The 23,380-nt window shown below is 59.4% G+C and overlaps 1 protein-coding gene across 4 annotated transcripts in view; it reads left to right on the top strand.

Moving 5' to 3' along the window:
* The window catches only part of ITPR3 (inositol 1,4,5-trisphosphate receptor type 3), a 67,775-nt gene that overhangs the window by 41,296 nt on the left and 3,099 nt on the right, over positions 1-23,380 (top strand). For 3 of the 4 annotated variants that reach the window (XM_030871042.2, XM_060307546.1, XM_060307547.1), the window contains 34 exons: positions 1,801-1,930; positions 2,454-2,511; positions 3,944-4,109; positions 5,092-5,256; positions 5,333-5,407; positions 5,794-5,919; positions 6,712-6,834; positions 6,917-7,117; positions 8,192-8,443; positions 8,695-8,820; positions 8,931-9,056; positions 10,824-10,944; positions 11,487-11,677; positions 12,214-12,362; positions 12,515-12,623; positions 12,732-12,843; positions 12,951-13,120; positions 14,319-14,493; positions 14,646-14,830; positions 15,080-15,280; positions 15,426-15,536; positions 16,024-16,119; positions 16,224-16,325; positions 16,415-16,501; positions 17,067-17,177; positions 17,269-17,461; positions 17,704-17,829; positions 18,220-18,392; positions 19,074-19,238; positions 19,915-20,107; positions 20,571-20,675; positions 20,763-20,890; positions 21,665-21,830; positions 22,446-22,606. In XM_030871042.2, the coding sequence (XP_030726902.1) occupies positions 1,801-1,930; positions 2,454-2,511; positions 3,944-4,109; positions 5,092-5,256; positions 5,333-5,407; positions 5,794-5,919; positions 6,712-6,834; positions 6,917-7,117; positions 8,192-8,443; positions 8,695-8,820; positions 8,931-9,056; positions 10,824-10,944; positions 11,487-11,677; positions 12,214-12,362; positions 12,515-12,623; positions 12,732-12,843; positions 12,951-13,120; positions 14,319-14,493; positions 14,646-14,830; positions 15,080-15,280; positions 15,426-15,536; positions 16,024-16,119; positions 16,224-16,325; positions 16,415-16,501; positions 17,067-17,177; positions 17,269-17,461; positions 17,704-17,829; positions 18,220-18,392; positions 19,074-19,238; positions 19,915-20,107; positions 20,571-20,675; positions 20,763-20,890; positions 21,665-21,830; positions 22,446-22,606 (4,878 nt within the window). The remainder of the gene's footprint in view (positions 1-1,800; positions 1,931-2,453; positions 2,512-3,943; positions 4,110-5,091; positions 5,257-5,332; positions 5,408-5,793; positions 5,920-6,711; positions 6,835-6,916; positions 7,118-8,191; positions 8,444-8,694; positions 8,821-8,930; positions 9,057-10,823; positions 10,945-11,486; positions 11,678-12,213; positions 12,363-12,514; positions 12,624-12,731; positions 12,844-12,950; positions 13,121-14,318; positions 14,494-14,645; positions 14,831-15,079; positions 15,281-15,425; positions 15,537-16,023; positions 16,120-16,223; positions 16,326-16,414; positions 16,502-17,066; positions 17,178-17,268; positions 17,462-17,703; positions 17,830-18,219; positions 18,393-19,073; positions 19,239-19,914; positions 20,108-20,570; positions 20,676-20,762; positions 20,891-21,664; positions 21,831-22,445; positions 22,607-23,380) is intronic. The other variant, XM_030871043.2, reaches the window with a different exon arrangement.

Raw genomic sequence — 23,380 nt, forward strand, 5'->3', positions numbered from 1 at the left:
GCCCAGTGGGTAGCCCAGTGGGTCTCAGAGTGTGATCCTCCGACCAGGAGCATCAGCCTCACCTGGGAACTTAGAAATGCAGGTTCTTGGGCCCCACCTGGGACTTACGGATCAGAGACACTGGAGGTGGGGCCTGTTGTCTGTGCGGTAACAAGCCCTGCTAGTGGTTCTGGTGCGCGCTGTCCCCTCATTGTCCAGATGAGGGAAGGGAAAGCGGGGAGGGGACTCTTCTGCAGTCACACAGGTTTTGAAGCAGAGCTAGAGATTTGAGAGCTTGTTTCCTGGTGGGGTGGACACAGTCATCCTTCTTCTGGGTGTCTTCTGGGTCTGAGACTCCTCAGCAGCACTTGGGGAAGGGGCTTTATAGGGTACTGAGAAGGGATAAGGACCCTTTGCTTTTGCTGTGCTTCCACCAGAGGATGGGAAGGGTAATGCAGTGATGTCCCTGGGGACCCAGTCTGGGCAGGGTCTGTTTCGGGGAGTCAGAAGAGGGGACTTCTAACTCATTCTGGGGGCTGGGGGCTTCCAGATCTGAGTCCTGGGTGTGGCCAGAGGCTCTGTGCCCCATGATGACAGAGGATAGAGGTCAGTCAGGGGTGTCTGCAAACCCTGTGTCCTCACCCCCCACCCCGCCTCTCCTGCTCCCCCATAGTCCTTGGTTCCCTCCTACTTCCAGGAACCCCAGGGTCTGTTTGGCAGAGAAGGATAGGAGGACAAGAGTCGGCCTTTGGACCTGGGGAGCTGCCTTCCCATCCCTGTTAGCGTCCAGCCTGGGAAAGAGGGACTGAGTGGGCTGTGACGGGGGGCGGTCTCTGCCTCATTCTGAGAGGAGGTACCATTCACCATCACTGAGGCAGGAGCTGGGGAGAGGGCGCCCTGGACCTCCCTGGGAAGAGGAGTCCTTATTTATTTATTTATTTTTATTGAGGTATAGTTGATTTACAACATTGTGTTAGATTTCTGCTGTACAGCAAGTGATTCAGTTATACATATATCCACATGCTTTTTAAATATTCTTTTCTATTATGGTTTTTCACAGGGTACTGAATATAGTTCCCCGTGCTAAACAGTAGGACCTTGTTCTTTATCCATCCTGTATGTAATAGTTTATGTCTGCTCATCCCAAACTCCCAATCCTTCCCTCCCGCACACCCCTGTTTCCCTTGGCAACCACAAGTCTGTTCTCCGTGTCTGTGAGTGTGCTTCTGTTTCGTAGGTAGGTTCATTTGTGTTGTACATTAGATTCCACATATAAGTAATATTGTATGGTATTTGTCTTTCTCCGTTTGACTTACTTCACTTAGTATGATAATCTCCAGGTCCATCCATGTTGCTGCAAATGACATTATTTCGTTCTTTTTAATGGCTGACTTATATTCCATCGTGTATATGTACCACATCTTCATTATCCATTCCTCTGTCAATGGCCATTTAGGTTGTTTCCATGTCTTGGCTGTTGTGAATAGTACTGCTATGAACATAGGGGAACAGGTATCTTTTTGAATTATATTTTTGTCCAGATAATATGCCAGGAGTGGGATTGCTGGGTCATACTGCAGCTCCATTTTTAGTTTTTTGAGGAACCTCCATACTGTTTTCCACGGTGGCTGCACCAGCATGCCTTCCCTGGGTAGGGGAGTCTTGATGTTGTTGGTTGTGTTGTCCCATAGGGTCCTGAACATCAATGCTGAGCCTCCGGAGTGCTGGAACTCGTTCAGGGTGGCCCCTCACTCTTCCTGGAGCGAGATTGGCCTCCTGACCTCAGACCGGTCCTCACCCCATCCTCTCCTCCTTCTCCAGTTCATCCTCAATGTCCGCCTGGATTACCGCATCTCATACCTGCTGTCCGTCTTCAAGAAGGAGTTTGTGGAGGTGTTTCCCATGCAGGACAACGGGGCTGATGGCACAGCCCCAGCCTTCGACTCCGCCAGTGAGCCCCCACCCTTCCCTTCACCCTGACTTCATGCCGAGGCTGTGTGACTCGCCCAGGGGTACACAGCCGTGGGCTGCGGCCTGGGGTCACTTCAGGCCAGCTCCCCAGCCTTGCCCCCATTTCCCAGTCTGCAAGGGCCTTTCCTCTCCATTGTCTCATTTAATTGCCCCAATGAGGGCACGGGGCAGGGGTCATCCCCTCCATTTCCTAAATGGGGAAACTGAGGCCCACAGCGGGGCAGGGACTTGCCCAAGGCCACAGTTGGTCACAGGCTGAGCCGGACCAGCACCCCCAGCCCAGAGCTTTGCTCGCCCCGGCAGGGCAGGGTGGCTGATCTGGTCCCTGCCATGGTTGGTTCCACCTCTGCCGCCAGAAGAGTCAGGCAGAGGGGCTGCCAACCAGCCAGTGTGGGGAAGGGGGTGGTTTGGGCGTCTCCCTGCCCCCTCTCCCCAGTGCTCCCCATCTTTCCTGGACATGGACCAGCCACTTGCCTTCATCTGCGCCCTCTTGCTCCCCACAGCCGCCAACATGAACCTGGACCGCATCGGGGAGCAGGCGGAGGCCATGTTTGGAGTGGGGTGAGGCCAGGGTTGAGGCTGGGGGTTGTGGATGGGGTTGGGTGGGTGATGCGGACACAGGCTTGAGACCCCTCCCCCCTCGGTTAATCCTCCTGCAAACCCTTACCAGGCTCTGGGGTGGGGGTGCCCCGGCTTTGCACTCTGACCCTCCCTTGCCTGCCCAGGCCCAGTGATATCGGGACCACTTGGGCCCCACTGTCATCCTGGTCATCCCCCTGCCTCCCCTCAGGGCAGTTGTGCCTTTGTGTGTTAGGACTTGGGCCAGGTGGCTGGAGGGATGTCCCTGTGTCCCACAGCAGGGAGGGCAGCCTGCTCTTCAGAGGGCTGGAGCAGGGTGGGGAGGGTCACCCCAGGAGCTGGGGGCTCTTAACTATTTCTGTGCCATGCCTTTGGCGTCTGGTGAAGGCTTTGGCTCCCTTCTCAGAATGGCGTTTTTATTTTTTATTTATTTATTTATTTTTGCCGTATGCGGGCTTCTCACTGTTGTGGCCTCTCCCGTTGCGGAGCACAGGCTCCGGACGCGCAGGCTCAGCGGCCATGGCTCACGGGCCCAGCCGCTCCGCGGCATGTGGAATCTTCCCGGACCGGGGCACGAACCTGTGTCCCCTGCATCGGCAGGCAGACTCTCAACCACTGCGCCACGAGGGAAGCCCTTTTTAAAATTTTTTTTTTATTTTTGACTGTGCCGTGCGGGATCCTAATTTTCCGACCAGGGATTGAATCCGGGCCCACGGCAGTGAAAGCGCTGAGTCCTAACCACTGGACCACCAGGGAATTCCCAGAATGGCGTTTTTAAATTCATAAAATAGTGCACACAAAATTACAAAGGAAACCAATGGCATTGAGACGCAGTTATCAAAATACTAGAAAACAAATTTGAAGTGACAGTTATATATGTGTGCCTCTCTATTAGCACATTAAATAACAATCCGTGCCTGGGGTGTAATTAGTACCATTACTTTGAAGTCCTGATGACTGTAAATGATATTTTGCACATTTCTATAGCAACTCTTAGGTGATGGGAAAACATCTGTGATTTTTTTATTGGTGACAAAGTCACAGGTACCGCTAATTTTTTCTCACTGAAGGAAATGCTACGTTTTGGTGAGAGGTTGGTGAAAAGAAAGATGGACGTTTCCCCCCACCTCTGTTCACAGCCCCAGCCTCTAGCCATGAATCCCTTGGGGGTGTCTGTGGGTCCCCTGTGAAGAGTCCCTGCCTCAGCTGTTGTGTGGGACCTCAGGGGACACAGGGATCCCTGGGGTGCTCAGGGTGACAGCTGTTTGCAAAGTGAGGAGGAAACATCAATATTTTTAGCCAGCGTGACATGGGGCACCACGGCTACCTAATGGGTGGCAGGGAGCCTGCTTGTCCCCTGGGCCCCAGGAAGGCGCCGGCCGTGCCCCCCATCACCCTCCTCCCCCCCCCCCAGGAGGACGAGCAGCATGCTGGAGGTGGACGACGAGGGTGGCCGCATGTTCCTGCGCGTGCTCATCCACCTCACCATGCACGACTACGCGCCCCTGGTCTCGGGGGCCCTGCAGCTGCTCTTCAAGCACTTCAGCCAGCGCCAGGAGGCCATGCACACCTTCGAGCAGGTGCTGGCTCCCCTGCCAGAGCGCCCGGCCCTCGGGGAGCGGGAGGAAGGCCCGAGGGGGCTTCTCGGGAGCCAGCAGGCACCGAGCAGGTGGGCTGCAGACTGGACGCTAGGTGGGGATGCCAGGACGGAGCAGCTCACAGTCCCGGGGCAGCTCGAGATGCCTCCCTGGGGTGTTTGGCCTTGCCGAGCCCCTTAGAGGGGGAGCTGCGTCTTGGCCACCTCGGTCTCCTCTTAGCCTGGCTCCAGGCCTGTCATGTCTTAGGAGGTGGACAGCACTTTACAGATGGCACCCTCTATCACGTGCACCTTTGCTAATAAGTGCTTTGAATCATGCCTAGTGCGCACTCAGCCTTCACCAAGGGGACTGGCTTTGTCACTGTGACGTCATGTGGTCTCGACCGCTCCCTGTGAGAGGGGAGTGGTATTTAATGAGCGAGCGCCGTGTACCAGGCACTGAGCCCTGGGCTTGCATTCATGTAATTCTCCAAGCAGCCCCGACAGCGTGGTTGCTACTCTCATTCCTGTTTTACAGGTGGGAGAAATTGAGGCCCAGGGGGCTTTAGCTTTCTTCCCTTACCCACTGACCCAGAGCGGGTAAGGCGGGATAGGAGTCAGGGTTCAGTTCCCAGCATGCAGTGATGTCAGTATGCCTTACCCGGCCCTGTTCAGGTTTTGCGTGAACAACTGACAGGCCACAGCAGCACGTGACACGAGTCAGTGAATAACTGAAGCCAGCTGATGACGCAGCTCATGACCGGGGGTGCAGGGAAGCCTGTGGCCATCAGGGAAGGCTTCCTGGAAGCAGTGGACTTAGAACAGAGTCATAAATTCCGAGTAGGATCTGGCTCGGTGGAGAGGAGCGGTTGTAGAGTGGAGATGCCGGGAGCAGAGAGGCCGGGATAGTGCAGCGCCGGGAGTCTCTATGAGGCAATGGACCTGGGGGTGCTCTCTCACCAGGCACGCCTGTCCTTGACCTTCAGGTGCAGCTGCTGATCTCAGCCCAAGACGTGGAGAACTATAAGGTGATCAAGTCGGAGCTGGACCGGCTGCGGACCATGGTGGAGAAGTCAGAGCTGTGGGTGGACAAGAAGGGCAGCGGCAAGGGCGAGGAGGTGGAGGCAGGCGCCGCCAAAGACAAGAAGGAGGTGTGCGGGGTGCGGGAGTGGGGGCAGGGCCCCCGCGAGGGCTGGGCCTGGCTGACCCCGCTCCCTGTGCCCCCAGCGGCCCGCGGACGAGGAGGGCTTTCTGCACCCACCTGGGGAGAAGAGCAGCGAGAACTACCAGATCGTCAAGGGCGTGAGTGGCCGGGTCCTTGGGCGTGGGTCTGCGGGCCGGCCTCTTCCGCCTCCGCTCCCCGCCGCCTTGGAAGATATCCTCCAGCTTTCCTTGAGTGTTGAAAACAACTCTGCCAAGGTCCAGATGGAATTATTTTAAAGCCGAAGGAACTTAATGAAATTCCATCTTACAGTCATGTTGTTGTGTTAGCTTTGATGGGTGGAATTGGGCTTTTAGTTCTTTCCTGCCTTGCTGCAGGGATCTGATTCAGCAGCCGTGGCCTCCTTCCCTCTTCCTGTCCCCGGTGTGAGCTGGGGCTTGGCTGTGGTCGGCCAAGGGGTGGGTCGGGCAGAGGGGAAGCTTGAGGAAGTGGGAAGGGGCCCTGGGCTCACCCTCCCCTCCCCCAGATCCTGGAGCGGCTGAACAAGATGTGCGGCGTCGGGGAGCAGATGAGGAAGAAACAGCAGCGGCTGCTCAAGAACATGGATGCCCACAAGGTCATGCTGGACCTGCTGCAGATCCCCTATGACAAGGTGACACCCGACTTCTGACCTCTGACTCCCCAGGGCAGCTTCACCCTGAACCCTGACCCAACCCAAACCACACACTAACCCCTGATGCTGACCTAACCCGGCCTCACCCTGACCTTTTACCTTGGCCTGCCCCACATACCTTGACCCCTGAATCCAAGCTTAGTGTCATCTTGATCTTTGACCTTCCACCCCTCATCCTGATCCACTTTGACCTTGAATTGACTCCAGTCTCACCCTGATTCTTGTCTCTGACCCCAGCTTCTGTTTCCCTCTCTGGTCTAATCCTCATACTCTCAGCATCATTTTAACCTTTGACCCTCAACTTCCTTACCCTGACCTATGTTAACCCTAATCTGACTCCAGTCTCTCCTTGGCCCATGACTTGGATTCTGTACCCCAGCCTCACCCTGACCTCTTACCCTGACTGTCCCCAAGCCCACCCTGGCCCGTAACTGCAGACATGGCCTCATCTCCACCACGGACCCCTCCCCTTGACTGATCTTGATCTTGATATTTCTCCAGCTTCACCCCACTCTTGACCCTGACACCCCCTCAGTGTTCACCTGATCCTGACCCATTAGCCTTGCTCCCCAACTCCGGCCTCATCTCAGCCTCAGACCCTCAGTCCCTCACACGTTTCCATATCCTGACCCACCTTGAACCTGGCCACCTTGGGGTCCCAATCCTGAGCCCTGACCCACCCCCACACCCGTCTGCGCTCTGGCCCCAGACCCGGCCTGGCCTTCACCCTGTGGTGGTCCCAGCACCCTCTCCCCTCCTGTCTGCGTCCAGGGCGATGCCAAGATGATGGAGATCCTGCGCTACACACACCAGTTCCTGCAGAAGTTCTGCGCTGGGAACACCGGCAACCAGGCCCTGCTGCACAAGCACCTGCACCTCTTCCTTACGCCAGGGGTGAGGGCGCGGGGCCCGGGGCTCCGGGGCAGGGCTGGGCTGCGGGATCCCCCTCTCTGATGGACGTCCTGCCCCCCTGCAGCTGCTGGAGGCGGAGACCATGCAGCACATCTTCCTGAACAACTATCAGCTGTGCTCTGAGATCGGCGAGCCCGTGTTGCAGCACTTCGTGCACCTGCTGGCCACCCACGGGCGCCACGTGCAGTACCTGGACTTCCTGCACACCGTCATCAAGGCCGAGGGCAAGTACGTCAAGAAGTGCCAGGACATGATCATGACCGAGGTGAGGGCGGCCGAGGGGTGCTTGGGAACTCGGGCAGCGGGCAGACAGGACCCAGACTTGGAGGAGTCAGACAGTGGGTCATAGAGAGGCCTTGGGGTGCTGGGCTGTGGAGGGGACTTGGGGGAGAACTGAGGACACAGAGGCTGGTCTAGCAGAACTTGGGCTGCGGCCTAACAGGACTCAAGCAAGGCCCAGGAGAAATTAGGCGCCTTGTAGAACTCAGATAACGGGCCTGAGAGAACTCATTCCTTCATTTATCATTTATTGTCGTTTATCATTTATTGTCGTTTATTTACAAATCATGAGGCACCTGCTATGTACCAAGGACCATGTATCCTTGGGGAAAATCAGTCAAATGAAAGCTCCGAGGGCAGTGTGCCGGGGGGACAGGGATCACAGCTTTTGTGCTCATCGCTAGGGCCCCAGGGTCTGGCACATAGTAGGTACTCAGTAAACAAGGGGTGAAGGGCTGAATCTAAATCTGGAACAGACATGCTCTCTGCTCTGGAGCACCTCAGAGTGGGGAGGAGCAGGGAGAGAAAGGAGCAAACACTCAAGCGAGATGAGGGACTTATCAACGAGACGTCGTGTCTGGAAGTGCTGTGCAGTGTCAATTATTAATTGCTATTATTATATTACTGTGACTAACCTAATCGCCGACACCAGAGGGGTGCAGTGTATGCTCCTCGAGGGTTTAAATTACAGCTATGGGAGCACAGGGGAGAGAGAGGGTGAGCCGGGAGAGGGTGGGATTACAAAGGACTTCCTGGAGGAGGCGCCTCTGAGACAAGCCCAAGTGGGATTTCTTTCCTTAGAGGAGGGGGGACTTCCCGAGTCTGGGGTTCGGTGTCCTAGCTAACAGCAGAGGGCCTGAGACATCAGGCAGCGGGCAGGGATGTCCCAAGGGTCAGGGAACCCCAGAAACTCAAGCACAGGAGGGTTTTCCTAAGTGTCGGGTGAGGGCTGGAATCAGAGTCCCAGAGTCCCAGTCTCTCCCTGGGAAGCACAGGAGAGGGCTGGGGCCCCAAGCCTGCTGGACTGAGGGGGTCTGATGTGCCCCCTTCCCACCCACAGCTGACCAACGCAGGTGACGACGTGGTCGTGTTCTACAACGACAAGGCCTCGCTGGCCCACCTGCTAGACATGATGAAGACTGCCCGGGACGGCGTGGAGGACCACAGCCCCCTCATGTACCACATTTCCCTGGTGGACCTGCTGGCCGCCTGCGCCGAGGGCAAGAACGTCTACACCGAGATCAAGTGCACATCCCTGCTGCCCCTGGAGGATGTAGTGTCTGTGGTGACACACGAGGACTGCATCACCGAGGTGGGGCCTGTGTGCACATGGGGATCCCGGGGGGCTGGGGGAGGGTGCGGGGGTGGGGAGCCAGCCCCTCAGCCCTGCTGGGTGGGGCAGGGGGAGGGAGGGAGGGAAAGTGGGGGAAGTAGACAGGGCTTGGGAGGTGGGGAGGTGGTGGGGACTCGGGCAGAGGAGCAAGGGGAGGGTCGGGAGGAATCAGGGAAGCGCAGAGAGGAAGACCCGGCTCGTGCCCTGACCTCCCGGCCCCGCCTGCCCAGGTGAAAATGGCCTACGTGAACTTTGTGAACCACTGCTACGTGGACACGGAGGTGGAGATGAAGGAGATCTATACCAGCAACCACATCTGGACACTCTTTGAGAACTTCACCCTGGACATGGCTCGGGTCCGTGCCTGTCGGGGTGTGGGCTGGCAGACAGACCATGGTGGGGGGCCAGCGGTCTTCCAGGGGGTGGGAGTGGAGGGGCCCCCAGGCATCAGTCTCTCCTACCCCAGGTCTGCAGTAAGCGTGAGAAGCGCCTGTCTGACCCCACCCTGGAGAAGTATGTGCTGACCGTCGTGCTGGACACCATCAACGCCTTCTTCAGCTCCCCGTTCTCTGAGAACAGCACCTCCCTGCAGGTGAGCTCCAGCTGCTGGTGGCTTCTGTGTGGGCGGGGGGGGGGGCGGGAGTCAGAATATATATATTCATATTTGCTTGTAGCTTATAAAGATACCGCAGAAGAATATAAACGTGTATTAGTTATCAATGCTGTGTAGCAAATTATCCCCAAATATAGCAGTTTAAAACCACAAACGTTTATTATCTCACAGTTTCCGTGGGTTGGGAATTACAGGGGAAATTACCATAGAACAGGAATTCCTAAATTCACTTGGTACGGATGGGTCCCAGGGTAGCCGGGGACACCTGGCAGCCCTTATGCACTGAAGACAACGTGTGACGATTACTGCAGTGGATGGCAGAGCCGAAGCAGGAGAATCTGACGCACAGAATCATCAGTGTTGGCTAGCTGGTCGTGGTGTCCCTAGAACTGAAAGAGGTAGACAGTCTTCTTAAAGCCTTTCTTATCCATAGAGGCAGGAGAGCTCTAGGCTGTGAACGGGTGTTGGACTTGAATCCCTGAGAGTCACAGCCCCTCAATCCCCAAATTCCCAGACTTGAGCCAGGTCACAGCCCAGAGCCCCTTGAAAGGAAGAGACCCAGGTTCCCTTGAGGAAGGACCCTGCTACACCACCTAATTCATAAAGAAACACTGGAAGGACACACAAGAAACCAATCAAAGGGCTGCCTATAGGTAGAGGGACTGAGGGTGGAGCGGGGATAGTGCTTCTGAGCGAAAAAAACACTGGGTCCCGCCCTCCCAGCCAGGATGGGCTTGTTTTGACACATATGTGTTTGGGCCCTGGGACCCCTTTGGGACTCTGGTGATGTGTATCAGCTTTCCCCACCTCTCATTAGCCACAGGGTAGAGCATGGGAGAATGGGGGTGACGGGGTCAAGACTTCTTTTTTTTTTTTAAGATTTTATTATTTATTTATTTATTTATTGGCTGTGCTGGGTCTTAGTTGCGGCCCTTGGGATCTTCTTTGAGGCGTGTAGGATTTTTCGTGGTGGCGCGCAGGCTTCTCTCTAGTTGTGGCGCGCAGGTTCCAGAGCACGTGGGCCCTGTAGTTTGTGGCACGCAGTCTCTCTAGTTGAGGCACATGAGCTCAGTAGTTGTGGCGCGCGGGCTTAGTTGCCCTGAAGCACATGAGATCTTAGTTCCCTGACCAGGGCTCGAACCTGCGTCCCCTGCCTTGTAAGGCAGATTCTTTACCACTGGACCACCAGGGAAGTCCCAAGACTTCTTTATTATTAATTATTTTTTTTGCGGTACGCGGGCCTCTCACTGTTGTGGCCTCTCCCGTTGCGGAGCACAGGCTCCGGACGGCATGTGGGATCTTCCCGGACCGGGGCACGAACCCGTGTCCCCTGCATCGGCAGGCGGACTCTCAAACACTGCGCCACCAGGGAAGCCCCCAAGACTTCTTGAAGTATTCTTTCTTATAACCTTTTGGTTTTTGAACCATGTAAATATATCCTCTTTCCACAATATTAATTTATCTGAAATTTTTTTAAAGGAAGAAAAGGGTCAGCAATAGGGTTATAAGCCCCAGGCCTGGACCTTGGGGAGTTCTCACAGGGCTGCCATGTATAGTTGCGCAGGTTGTGCACTGCTGAGAGGAAAGGAGGTGCCTTTTTCCAACTGGCACAAAAGCCCATGGTAGCTATTGGAGGCCTTATCCCTCCGCCCACGCCCAGACTCAGTAGGCTCTGGTCACCAGCCTGGGGCCGCCCAGGGTGGAGTGTGGGCCGGGCTGCGGCAGCAGGCACGTTGCCTCTTGCAGACACACCAGACGATCGTGGTGCAGCTGCTGCAGTCCACCACACGGCTGCTTGAGTGTCCGTGGCTGCAGCAGCAGCACAAGGGTTCCGTGGAGGCCTGCATCCGGACCCTCGCCATGGTGGGTGAGTGTGCTGGGGCACTGGCCAGCCCCTCCCCTCCCCTTCTCTCTCCTCCCTTCCCCTTCTCTCTCCTCCCTCGGGATGCCCGCCCTCAAAGTAAACACCTTATCCCGAAGCTCGCCCATCAGCTGCTCCTAGGTGGTGCTCAGTAAGTCCTTCTTGGTGTCTAACTGGCGTCTTGGCAATTGAGAAAGGCTGTTTTCTCCTCTGAGGCAGTTCCCTGGAGGAGAGTGCTGGGTGACATCCCCCGAGCAGAGTTTCTTGGGCTTACAGATGGTCTCAGGCAGGAGGGAGAGTTAGGGAAGGGGAGGGGGGAGGCGGGAGAGTGGAGGGGTGAGGGGTCAGAGTGGAGCCAGGCTGGAAACGAAGAGGCAAAAATTCCCTCTTTTTACCCTAAAAAGGGAAGAGGGCACCTCAGTTCAAGTGGGGGCCAGGGTGGGGGCCCCTGCACCCCAGGCCCCGTCCCCCAGTGCAACAGACCCTGAGCCTGGCCCCTCTGGCTGAGCCCTCACCCCCCACCAGCGCCCCGTCCCCTCTCCCCTCAGCAAAGGGCCGGGCTATCTCGCTGCCCATGGACCTGGATGCCCACATCAGCTCGCTGCTCAGCAGTGGCGCCAGCTGTGCAGTTGCCGCCCAGCGGAACGTCTCCAACTACAAGACGGCCCCGCGGGCCTTCCCCCGTGTCACACCCACCCCCAACCAGTGGGACTACAAGAACATCATCGAGAAGCTGCAGGTGGGCGTGGGGCTGGGGAGTGTCCCTCCCTGTGCTGCCCACGCTCCCTGGGAAGGGGCTGGTCAGCTCGTCCACTCCTGGGGGCCGCTAGGGGCAGGGGACTGAGGGGCACCATTCCAGGGCTGGTGCTCGTGAAGGGGGCCGGTACACCCTTCGCTCCCAACAGCACCTTTGTGTTTAGAGAACACACTCTGTCCACTGTCTCACTGGCCTCTAGAGGGGGTGTGGTGAGTTACTATCCCCATGTGGCAGAAAATCGAGGCCCAGAGGGGGCAAAGGGTTTGCCCAAGGTCACACAGAGCTAGAGAAGGGGATGGGAGGAAAGCCAGGGTATGCCCAGGGGCTCTGAGCAGACAGACATCATGCTCTGTCCTGGGTGGCTCCGTGGGCCCAGGGCCCCTCAGACAGGCACAGGCCAGTCCGTGGGGCGCTTTGGCGTTGGGGGAACGGCAGTCACGCCCTGGTCATCCCTTGGGCCTGGGTGGCCTGCATCTCGCCCAGCGGTGACCCTGCCCTCCCCACGCAACCCACTCCAGGACATCATCACGGCCCTGGAGGAGCGGCTGAAGCCCCTAGTGCAGGCCGAGCTGTCCGTGCTGGTGGACGTCCTGCACTGGCCCGAGTTGCTCTTCCTGGAGGGCAGTGAGGCCCACCAGCGCTGTGAGAGTGGAGGCTTCCTGTCCAAGTGAGTGGGATGCGGGGCCGGGGCATGGGGGTGGCAGGGGCACAGCGGCCCAGGACGCGGAAAGCCCATGGGGTCAGAGGGCCGTGGTCAGGAACAGCAGCTGGAGGGGGGATGGGTCCGCCCCAAGTGTGCCCTCCTTCCCCGCCGGCCAGGCTGATCCAGCACACCAAGGATCTCATGGAGTCGGAGGAGAAGCTGTGTGTCAAGGTGCTGAGGACGCTGCAGCAAATGCTGCTTAAGAAGACCAAGTATGGGGACCGGGTGAGTGCCCAGGTCGGCTGGATGCCGGGCGGGCTTGGCCACGAGGTCCAGGGCCTCAGAACCAGGGCCGCTGGGCTGGGGGGTAGAGGGTGAAATGGGCCACCGTAGGCCTTGCTCCCTTCCCTGCAGGGCAACCAGCTGCGCAAAATGCTGCTGCAAAACTACCTCCAGAACCGGAAGTCCAGCTCGCGGGGGGACCTTCCAGACCCCATGGGCACCGGTCAGTCCCGCATCTCCCCTGCTATGCCTCCGGGAGGCCCATTCGCTCTGGGCCCTTCCTTCCCCTCCCTCCACCTGCTCCCCCTTAAGCGAGTTTGCCCATTCCAGGCCTGGACCAAGACTGGTCAGCGATCGCAGCCACCCAGTGCCGGCTGGACAAGGAGGGGGCCACCAAGCTGGTGTGTGACCTCATCACCAGCACCAAGAATGAGAAGATCTTCCAGGAGAGCATTGGCCTGGCCATCCGCCTGCTGGACGGTGGCAACACCGAGATCCAGGTGTGGAGGGGGGCCGGGCTGCGGGGGGCTCACCTCCTCGGGTGATGCCCCCTGCTCAGGAGGGGACAGTGTGCCAGTCCCCAGGCCATGGGGGTGGGGCTGCAGGGCTGGGTGCTGGCGGCCAGTGCGAGTCTGGCTACTCGTGGGAGGCTCTGCCTCCCATATCTGCCCCCGTGTCACGTGGCCCTTTTCTGTCCCACACCCCCGCCCTGCTCCAGCCGGGCCTGGACCTGTCGCCCACCATCCCGCCCCCTATTAGTCCACCATTCTTGCCTCTCAGCCTCTGCTCAGGTCTCCTTCCCTCCTCTTCCACATCCTCAGCCTTTGGTGTCCAAGTAAAGGCCGACTATCTCCAAAAGCCCTCTCCGATTATTTTATCTCCATTCATTTATTTACTCACTCATTCATCCTTCCCATAAGTCTGCATTTAGTAAGTGCCTTCTATGTGTCTGGCAGTGTTCTAGGCGCTAAGGATTCAGCAGTGAAGGAAAGAGACGAAACCCATGTTCTCTTGGTACTCGTATCCTAGTGGGGACAGCAGTCCCTAACTGCAATCTCTGTGTAATACAGAGAGCATGCTGGATGGTGGTAATTCAGGCAGGGGGCTTCAGGAGTTCTGGGCCAGGGGTATCTCAGAAAGAGTGATGGGGAAGACCCCTGAGAGGGGACCGTTTGAATGAGGACCCGGAAGTGAGCACGTGAAGTGGGGCAGGGCGCACGGGGCAGAGCCGGCAGCAGAAGGCCGTGAAGGGGAAGTGGCTGATGTGGCTGGAGCGGGTGGAGGAGGGGTGAATGGGAGGAGCTCGGGTCAGGGAGGTGGCAGGCCATCACGTGGCCTCGTGGGCACTGTGGGCCCAGGCCTGCCCCTGGGGAAGATTCAGGGTTTTGAGCAGAGGAGGGATGTGACTTAGACTTCAGAGAGACCCCTCTAGCTGCTGTGTGGGGAACTGACGGAAGGTCAAGGGCAGATGCAGGTGGGTAGGAAGCTAGTGCAGGCCTCCAGCATCACTGGCCCTTCCTCCTCCACCTCTGCTGGTCCTGGCTGCCCCCCACCCCAGCCTTAGGCGCAGGGCACAGGGGCGTCTCTGTCTCTGCCACCTTGTCCCTGCAGCACGGGATGGAGCCCCCGGGTCTCGCCGAGGGCTGCTTAGAGCCAGGCCTGGTGCTGAGGCTGCCCCGTCTCACTGTCCACCTGCAGAAATCCTTCTACAACCTGATGACGAGCGACAAGAAGTCAGAGCGCTTCTTCAAGGTGCTGCACGACCGCATGAAGCGGGCCCAGCAGGAGACCAAGTCCACAGTGGCCGTCAACATGAGCGACCTGGGCAGCCAGCCGCGCGAGGACCGGGAGCCAGCAGACGCCACCGCCAAAGGTCAGGCTCAGAGGGTGCAGGGTGAGTGGAGTCACGGGCCCCAGGGATGAGGACGTGGGCACAAGGCTGGGGACTGAGGGTGGGAACAGAGGGTGAGGGTGAGGGTCTGGCGGCTCCCCGCAGCCCCAGCCTAACCAGGCCTCACCCTGCAGGCCCCGTGGCCTCCTTCTGGATGCCCAGCTCCTCATCCCGCTATTCGCTGGGCCCCAGCCTGCGTCAGGGGCATGAGGTGGGCGAGCGCGTGCAGAGCAACGAGATGGGCACGTCCGTGCTCATCATGCAGCCCATCCTGCGCTTTCTGCAGCTGCTGTGTGAGAACCACAACCGGGACCTGCAGGTGAGGCCCTGCCCCATCTGACCCCGCCTCCCTGTTCCCGGCCCTGCCTCCCGACACCTGCCCCGCCTCCCTGGGCCTGCCCCACCTCCTGACCCCGCCCATACTCTGTGCCCCGCATCCGGCCTGGACACCACTGCTCTGAGGCTGGCAAGGCCCCCACCCCTGCAGCCTGCAGCATCACGGTCCCCAGGCGGGCCCCTCCCTCCCTGCTGCAGCGATGCCACGCCCCCCCCCTCCTGTGCTCTTCAGAACTTCCTGCGCTGCCAGAACAACAAGACCAACTATAACCTGGTGTGCGAGACTCTGCAGTTCTTGGACATCATGTGCGGCAGCACCACCGGCGGTCTGGGGCTGCTGGGGCTCTACATCAACGAGGACAACGTGGGCCTCGTCATCCAGACCCTGGAGACCCTCACCGAGTATTGCCAGGGCCCCTGCCACGAGAACCAGGTGAGCCGTCGGAGTGGCGCCTGGCAGCGTGGACATGGGGGAGGATGGAGCAGGCCGGGCAGGGGACAGACCGAGGCCCCTGGAGCTGCCACGATTCTGAGGGGGCCCAGGCCCCGTGTCACCCGCCACCCCTGCCTCCTGCCAGACCTGCATCGTGACGCACGAGTCCAATGGCATAGACATCATCACCGCGCTGATTCTCAATGACATCAGTCCCCTGTGCAAGTACCGTATGGACCTGGTGCTGCAACTCAAGGTGGGGCCCTTGGCAGCCCACGTGAGCATGCGTGGGTGTGCATGTGATGCGTGTGTTGAGTGTACATGCTGGTGTGTGTGATGTTAGCATTGTGTGTGTGTGTGTGTGTGTGTGCGCGCGCAGTGTGGGCATCACGTGTGCAAGCATGGGTGACGTGCAGTTGTGTGATGTGTGCATGTTTGTACACACAAGTGCATGTGTGAGCAAACGTGTTGGATGTACACTTGCTCTAGAAGCAGACATGTTCTGGGTTTATCCGAGGGCCTCCTGTGTCCGTGTCTGCTGTCTGGGGGGTGCACAGGGTGGGGGAAGGTGGCCTGTGGGTGGACTAGATACGCAGCATCCTTGTCACAGCAAGCCCTGGGGATAAGTGGGGAACAAGAAGGCCATGGGACTTACGGGCCAAGAGAGGCTGTTACGGAGTAGTCAGTGGAGGGGGTGGCGGGGGCCCTCAGACTGTGGCCTGTCCCTCCCTCCTCTCCCCCAGGACAACGCCTCCAAGCTGCTCCTGGCTCTGATGGAGAGCCGGCACGACAGTGAAAACGCCGAGCGCATCCTCATCAGCCTGCGGCCCCAGGAGCTGGTGAGGCTGGGCTGGCGGTCAGGTGGGGAGGCGGACCAGGGGATCAGAGCCCAGCCCGCCCTACGCCCCAGGAAGAGGGCATTCAGCAGCCCCTGCCCCGGCAGGTGGACGTCATCAAGAAGGCCTACCTGCAGGAGGAGGAGCGTGAGAACTCGGACGTGAGCCCTCGTGAAGTGGGCCACAACATCTACATCCTGGCGCTGCAGGTACCGGCCCCACCCCACGGCCCCGCCCTAGCGGCCACGCTCCCACCGGCAACCACGACCCAGTGACTCTGCGCTGCCATCTCACTCAGCTCTCCAGGCACAACAAGCAGCTACAGCACCTGCTGAAGCCCGTGAAGCGCATCCAAGAGGAGGAGGCCGAGGGCATCTCTTCCATGGTGGGGGCCCAGAGGATAGGGCTGGGTGTGGGGCGGGGCTTAGATCTAGGGGCGGGGCTGGGTGGGAGATTGGATGGGATAGTATTGGGGGTGCGGCTAGGAGTTGGAGGGCGTGGCTATGACTCGGCGGCGGGGCTGAGGGCAGAGCTGAGACCTCGGATCCTGGCTGGAGTCTGGGATGAGGCTGGGGGCAGGGCCAGGAACTTAGGGCAGACCTGTGGCCCAAGGCCTTGGCTTGAACCTGAGTAAAGAGCCAGCTCAGAATTGGGGGGCGGGGCTGAGGACCGGTGGGAGCCGGCCTGGTGGCCAGGGATGTCACTGGGACAGAGGAGTGGGAGCAAGGCTGCGGTGTGGGTCTGGGGCATCTGGCAGCCTGGAGCAGGACCTAGCGGTGCACCTGGGCAGGACTGTGGAGGGTGCTGACTGTCCTATAGGATTGTCTCCCACTTTGGGGCTGGATCTGGTCTAGCTGGGGGTCACTCAGTGGGGTGTAGTTCAGAGCTGGGCCCCGGCATGGAGGTGGGGGTGGGCCTGACCTCGGCATCCCCTCCCCCCCGCCCCCCAGCTCAGCCTCAACAACAAGCAGCTGTCACAGATGCTCAAGTCCTCAGCACCGGCACAGGAGGAAGAGGAGGACCCCCTGGCCTACTATGAGAACCACACGTCTCAGATAGAGGTGGGACCTGAGAACAGCTGGGGGCCGTGAGTGAGGGCTGTGCCCTTGGGGGCCACAGCTCAGATGTGACCAGGTGCCCGTGTGCGTCCAGATCGTGCGGCAGGACCGCAGCATGGAGCAGATCGTGTTCCCGGTGCCTGGCATCTGCCAGTTCCTGACGGAGGAGACCAAGCACCGGCTCTTCACCACCACCGAGCAGGATGAGCAGGGTAGCAAAGTGAGCGACTTCTTCGACCAGTCCTCCTTCCTGCACAACGAGATGGAGTGGCAGCGCAAGCTCCGCAGTGAGGACCCTGCGGGCCGGCAGGAGGGCGGGGGTGGGGCGCTGGAGCCGCTCACTGATGCCCCTGTTGCCTCCCTCGCCTACTGGTGGGGGTCCCACCCCTGCCCCAAGGAGGGCTCCGATCACGTTTTCCTCCTGAAGTGGGGCCTGGAGCTTGTTCAGGCTCTGCGGCCTGGTATGGGGTGGGCAGATGGTGTTAATCAGGGGCCCCCCTTACCCTGGCCCCACCACCTCCTCCCCCAGGCATGCCACTCATCTACTGGTTCTCCCGCCGCATGACCCTGTGGGGCAGCATCTCCTTCAACCTGGCGGTTTTTATCAACATCATCATCGCCTTCTTCTACCCCTACGTGGAGGGTGCATCCACAGGTGAGGACACAGGGCTGGCAGGTGGCGGCCCTGAGCCTTCCATGCTCCCTCCTCTGATGTGAGCCGGCCAGGCTCTGAGGGGACTGGATGCAGAGTGGGGAGAAGCAGCCCCTTCACTGGCCTCTGGGTTCTGCACCTCATCGCGGGGATGGATAGGGTCCTTGACCTCTGGAGACAGCACACACACATACAAGGCAGAGACCAGTTACGGTAGCAGCAGATGGAGAGGGCCTCCTACCTTAGGCCTCCAGATGCAGGTGTGATGGGCGGGGCCCTACAGCCGGGTGAGCAGGAGCTTACAGGGAAGGCTCCCAGAAAGGGGTGGCTTCTGGGGGTCTGCTGGGTGGGTGGGCTTGAGCAAGCCGCCCTGTCCCTGCTCCCTGCCCCCAGGTGTGCTGGGCTCCCCCCTCATCTCGCTGCTGTTCTGGATCCTCATCTGCTTCTCCATCGCGGCCCTGTTCACCAAGCGCTATAGCATCCGCCCCCTCATCGTGGCGCTCATCCTGCGCTCCATCTACTACCTGGGCATTGGGCCCACGCTCAACATCCTGGGTGCCCTCAACGTGAGTGCCAGAGGGCCCCCACCGCCCACCCCCAACCCCTCCTGGGCTTGTCACGCAGCTGGACCCGAAGCTGGCCTGCTGCTCTGCCCCTTCCCCCTGGTCCCTGTGTTGGGATCCCAAGCTCATTATAGACCCGAGGCTGGGACCACTCTGTCTCCTCTTTCCCCTGGACAACTCGGGGCAGCAGGCACTCAGAGCCAGCCAGCCGGGAGCCGCTTTGGAGCACCAGCTTCAGGGCTGCTGGGTTCCCAGTGTTAGTTGTGCACTGCCTGAAGGCATATTGAGGACATCAAAGATTTATGTGTTATGACAGTTTCCTGACAGGTAGAAATAAAGTGTCTCGAGCCCGTGGGGGGTGCCTTTTCCTAACTTGCCTAGTCACCGTAAAGGCTAAGGACGGTCTTCTCTGACCCATTCTCGTTTATCTGCATCTCACTTTCTTCCTGGAGCTGGGGACCCAAGGGGCTTCTCCTCTATTCTAGTCCCAGAAGCCCAGATGCATTTCAGGAAGCATTTTCATTAAGGCTGTGTTTGCCAGGATGAGCAGGACCAGCTCAGATCCACTCCCCTGAAGACCCAGCCTTCGCCTCTGCTCTAGGCACCGGCTGGGCCTGGCAACAGGGGTAGAGATTCAGGGTGGGTGGTAGGGCACTGACCCCCATGCCCTGCACTTGCCCACAGCTGACCAACAAGATCGTGTTCGTGGTGAGCTTCGTGGGCAACCGTGGCACCTTCATCCGGGGCTATAAGGCCATGGTCATGGACATGGAGTTCCTGTACCACGTGGGCTACATCCTGACGAGTGTCCTGGGCCTCTTTGCCCATGAGCTCTTCTACAGCATCCTGGTGAGGCGTGGGTGGGGCTGGGCAGGGGCAGGGGCAGGGGCAGGCAGCTGGGGCTTCCTGCCAGTTGCTAACAGTTCCCCATCCCCAGGCCTCTTGCTGCTGGGCTGGGAGGAGTGGATTTCCAGTGTCCTCCTCCGCTGGACCCCAGCCTGGCCTTCAAGGCCCTGATATCTACTCATGGCCCCATCTCCCCTGTACAGTGGGGGTCCAAGCCTGGACTCTTGAGCCAGACCATCTGGGTTTACATCCCAGTGTGGCCCCTCCTAGCTGTGTAACTTTGGGCAGGTTTCTTAACTGCCCGTGCCTCAGTTTCCTCATCTGTAAAATGGGGATAATTAACGGCACCTGCCCTTTAGAATAACTGTGAGGATGAAGTGAGCTAACACACAACAGTTGTGTAGAGTGTGTCCTGGCACATAGCAAGCACACCGTAAGTGTTGGCCATCCTTCTCCTGCTGCATGTGGTATGCGCTGGCCATTCCACCCTCTAGCCTTCTCCTGGACCTCTCCGTTTCCCGGGACTTGGAACTCCAGGTTCCTCAGAGACGACGGCCCCAACAGGCCCGCCAGCCTGGTTCCGCCTGCCCAAGAGCAGATGCCGCTGGGGGAGGCGGGGGGAACCACTGGTAGGCAGGCAGCCCGTGGGTCCAGCGGCGGCCCCATCTCTGCCCTGCAGCTCTTTGACCTCATCTACCGCGAAGAGACGCTGTTCAATGTCATCAAGAGTGTGACCCGCAACGGCCGCTCCATCCTGCTGACCGCCCTGCTGGCCCTCATCCTGGTCTACCTCTTCTCCATTGTTGGCTTCCTCTTCCTCAAGGATGACTTCATTCTCGAGGTCGACCGGCTGCCCAGCAACCACTCCAGAGGTCTGGGGGCGCCTCTCCTGGGCGGGCGTGTGGGGATGAGGGGCCTGCACAAGTGGCTGGAGTTGGGACCAGGGCCTGGAAGCTTATCCCACCAGGCCCCCTGCCTCAGTTTCTCCTCTTGGGTTCTGGGTGGGGGTCTAGCTCACTGCCTCCCTCTTCCCTGGACAGACTGAGGGAGTGGGAGCGCCTTGGGTTGCTCTTGTTTGAAGATCCTGTGGTTCATGTTAAACTCGGTACTTGTGGGAGCTGCCGGTGCGCCAGGGCTAGGGGTGCAGACCCCCCTCCTGGCCCTTGGAGCACAGCCCGGCGGGGGCAGGTACATGGAGACCCTTCACTGTAGCCAGGCAGTGGGGAACTGGTAGGATCAGGGCAGGCTTCCTGGAGGATGTGATGTTGGGCCCAGAACTGGGGAGATGATGAGGACAGTCCTTGCACCTCCTGATCTTGATCCTGTCCCCTCCAGCCAGCCCCCTGGGGATGCCACATGGAGCTGCCACATTTGTGGACACTTGCAGTGGGGACAACATGGACTGTGTCTCAGGGGTCGTGGTGCCCGAGGTCCTGGCAGGTGAGGGCAGTGCGTCCTGGGAGTCAGGTGCGGTGGGGGCAGAGGCAGGTGGCCTGGCCCGGGGCTGAGCACATGCCCTGCTTGCAGAGGATGAGGAGCTGGACAGCACGGAGCGGGCCTGTGACACCCTGCTCATGTGCATCGTCACCGTCATGAACCACGGGCTGCGCAATGGTGGCGGTGTGGGCGACATTCTCCGCAAGCCCTCCAAAGACGTGAGCGCCCCCTGCCCCCTCCCCAGTCCACGGGGGCCCAGCCCCGCCTTCAGGTCATGGCCAGCAGAGCAGCTTGGCCTCCCTCCATCTTCGGGGTTGCGAGTCCCTGCACCTTTGCGTCCCCTTCTCCCCGCTGTCCCGCCCAGTCCCGTGCGGTTACGGTGTAGCTGAGCTATCCAGGCCCCTGTCTACCCAGGCATCCCCACCAGCTCACTGTAGACGCTCTGAGGAAAGACCTTGGCACCCGGCTTTCCCCGGCTAGGGAAGCCGTGAGTCAGGCAGCGGGCGGGTCCCCGGCCACAGCGGCTTCATCTGAGAGGCAGCCCTGGCCCGCAGCCAGGGTAGGCAGGGTGGGGAAGCCGGGCTGGCTCCATAAGGAGGCCTCAGGGTTTGGCTCGGGCAGCCCCACGTTCTCAGAATGTCAGTCTGTCCCTAGTGGCACAAGGGTGAGAAGCTTCTCCTTGGCCAGAGGGTTTCTAGAACGAGTGAGACCAGGTGTCCTGAGGGCAGGCAGAGGAGTTCAGAGCTGCTCTTCCCCTAACCAGCAGTCAGGGGTGGGCCATGCCCGCAGGCCTGGCTCCCCACGCCAGACTCCTCGAGGGCCTCATCCCGGCCGCTGAGTCCTCATCCACACTCAGGGCCTCTGATTGTGATTCTCATTCTGTGTGGTGAGGCTGGGTCCTCTCTGCCGTCTTCAGGGCCCTGGGAGCCAGATGCCCTTATTCCCTTCCGATGGGGGCTGCTGACCCCAGCCTCCCTGCCTTCCCCCCGTAGGAGTCTCTCTTCCCGGCCCGCGTGGTCTACGACCTTCTGTTCTTCTTCATTGTCATCATCATCGTGCTGAACCTCATCTTTGGGGTGATCATCGACACCTTTGCCGACTTGCGCAGTGAGAAGCAGAAGAAGGAAGAAATTCTCAAGACCACGTGCTTCATCTGTGGTGAGGCTGGGCTCTTGCCTGAGGAGGCCGTGGCCGTCGTTGTCGGCCTCAGTCTGGCCCTTCCCAGATTCCTGTGGCCGCCGGGGAGCCCTGCCCTGGGGCCAACGGCTTGGTGGCTGTTCTCTCATCCCAGAACTGGGGAGAACAGGACCCTACCCGAACTTGGAGTCATAGAAGGGAGTGGGAAAGGGCCTCAGAAATCCTCCCTTTAAACTCTCTGGGTCTCAGATGAGGAAACGAGCCTGGTCAGTGGCCTCAAACCTCTGGTCTCAGTCCAGGGCCTTTCTCCCCACCCCCTATGTATGAGGTGCAGGTCCCCTCACAGCCACCGCAGGCAAAGAAGCAGGTGGGCCCCTGTAGGACAGGACCCTCATCCAAGCTTTTCCGGCTCCCCGGCCCCCGGGATCCTGGCGTCTGCTCCCATGGTCCCCTCTGTGCTGCGGCAGGGCGGGGGCTCCATGGCTGTGTGGCTGCTGCTCTAAATAGAAGTGACCTAAAGAGCCCAGAGTGGGCTGTCGCCTGCATTCATCAGAACTTTCAGCCCAAGAACAACGTCCCCACTGCATCGGGAGGCCGTGCCTGCTGTACCCTCACCCCCACCTCCTGCCTCCGCAGGTCTGGAGAGGGACAAGTTTGACAACAAGACGGTGTCATTTGAGGAGCACATCAAGTTCGAGCACAACATGTGGAACTACCTGTACTTCATTGTGCTGGTCCGTGTGAAGAATAAGACGGACTACACAGGGCCCGAGAGCTACGTGGCCCAGATGATCAAGGTGTGGGCCCGGGGAGGGGGGGTGGTCAGGACAGCTGTGGACACTTGTTAACAGGCAGCAGGGGACAAGGAACAGCTGGAGCCGACCTCGGCTACTCAGGAGCCCCTCCAGCTGCTGTGCTGCAGGGGTGCCTCCGGAAAAAAGCCCCCAGAGGACGCGCATGGCGTCCGGGGCCCGTGGGTGCCTGAGGCGAGGTGGCCCTGCTTGTGGCGGCTGCTCGGTGGCCCTTTCTGAGGGGCCTTTTCTAGCTGGGTGAGAGGGAGGGCAGCTTTCTGAAGCCTGGGTGGTCGCAGGCCAAGAGGGCGTCTGGATGAACTATAAACTGTCAAACTTAGGAGAAATCAACCGTCACTCCAATGCAGGAGCGAAGGGAGTGAAGGCAGTGAGTAATAAAGGTCTGGGCGCATTTAGGGTAAAGGATGCCATCAGTCCCATCAGATGTAGTGCATCTTAAGATTATTGCACATTAGAGAAAATGCAGCCTAAAAGGAAAGAAAGGTGTGGGGGGAGGTTCTGTGCGTCTTTTGAGTCTGTATTTGGATTGGTCTTTGAGCGCAGGTGTTATCTGTTGATCTGAGAACTCAGAGCTTGCCACAAGGAACTAGAAAGCTGCTCGGTGTCCCCTTCCGCTCTGCCTCTGTCCCGGGAAACGTGGCTTTGCCTCACGTGTCAGATGCCAGCCACCCTCAGCAGAGCTCTGCTCCCTCAACGCACCATCTGTCTGACTGGCATCTTCCTGGGGTGTGGGGTGTGCTGTCGGGGCGGGAGGAAGGA

The sequence above is a fragment of the Globicephala melas genome, chromosome 11 (genome assembly GCF_963455315.2).
Source record: "Globicephala melas chromosome 11, mGloMel1.2, whole genome shotgun sequence".
Lineage (NCBI taxonomy): Eukaryota > Metazoa > Chordata > Mammalia > Artiodactyla > Delphinidae > Globicephala > Globicephala melas.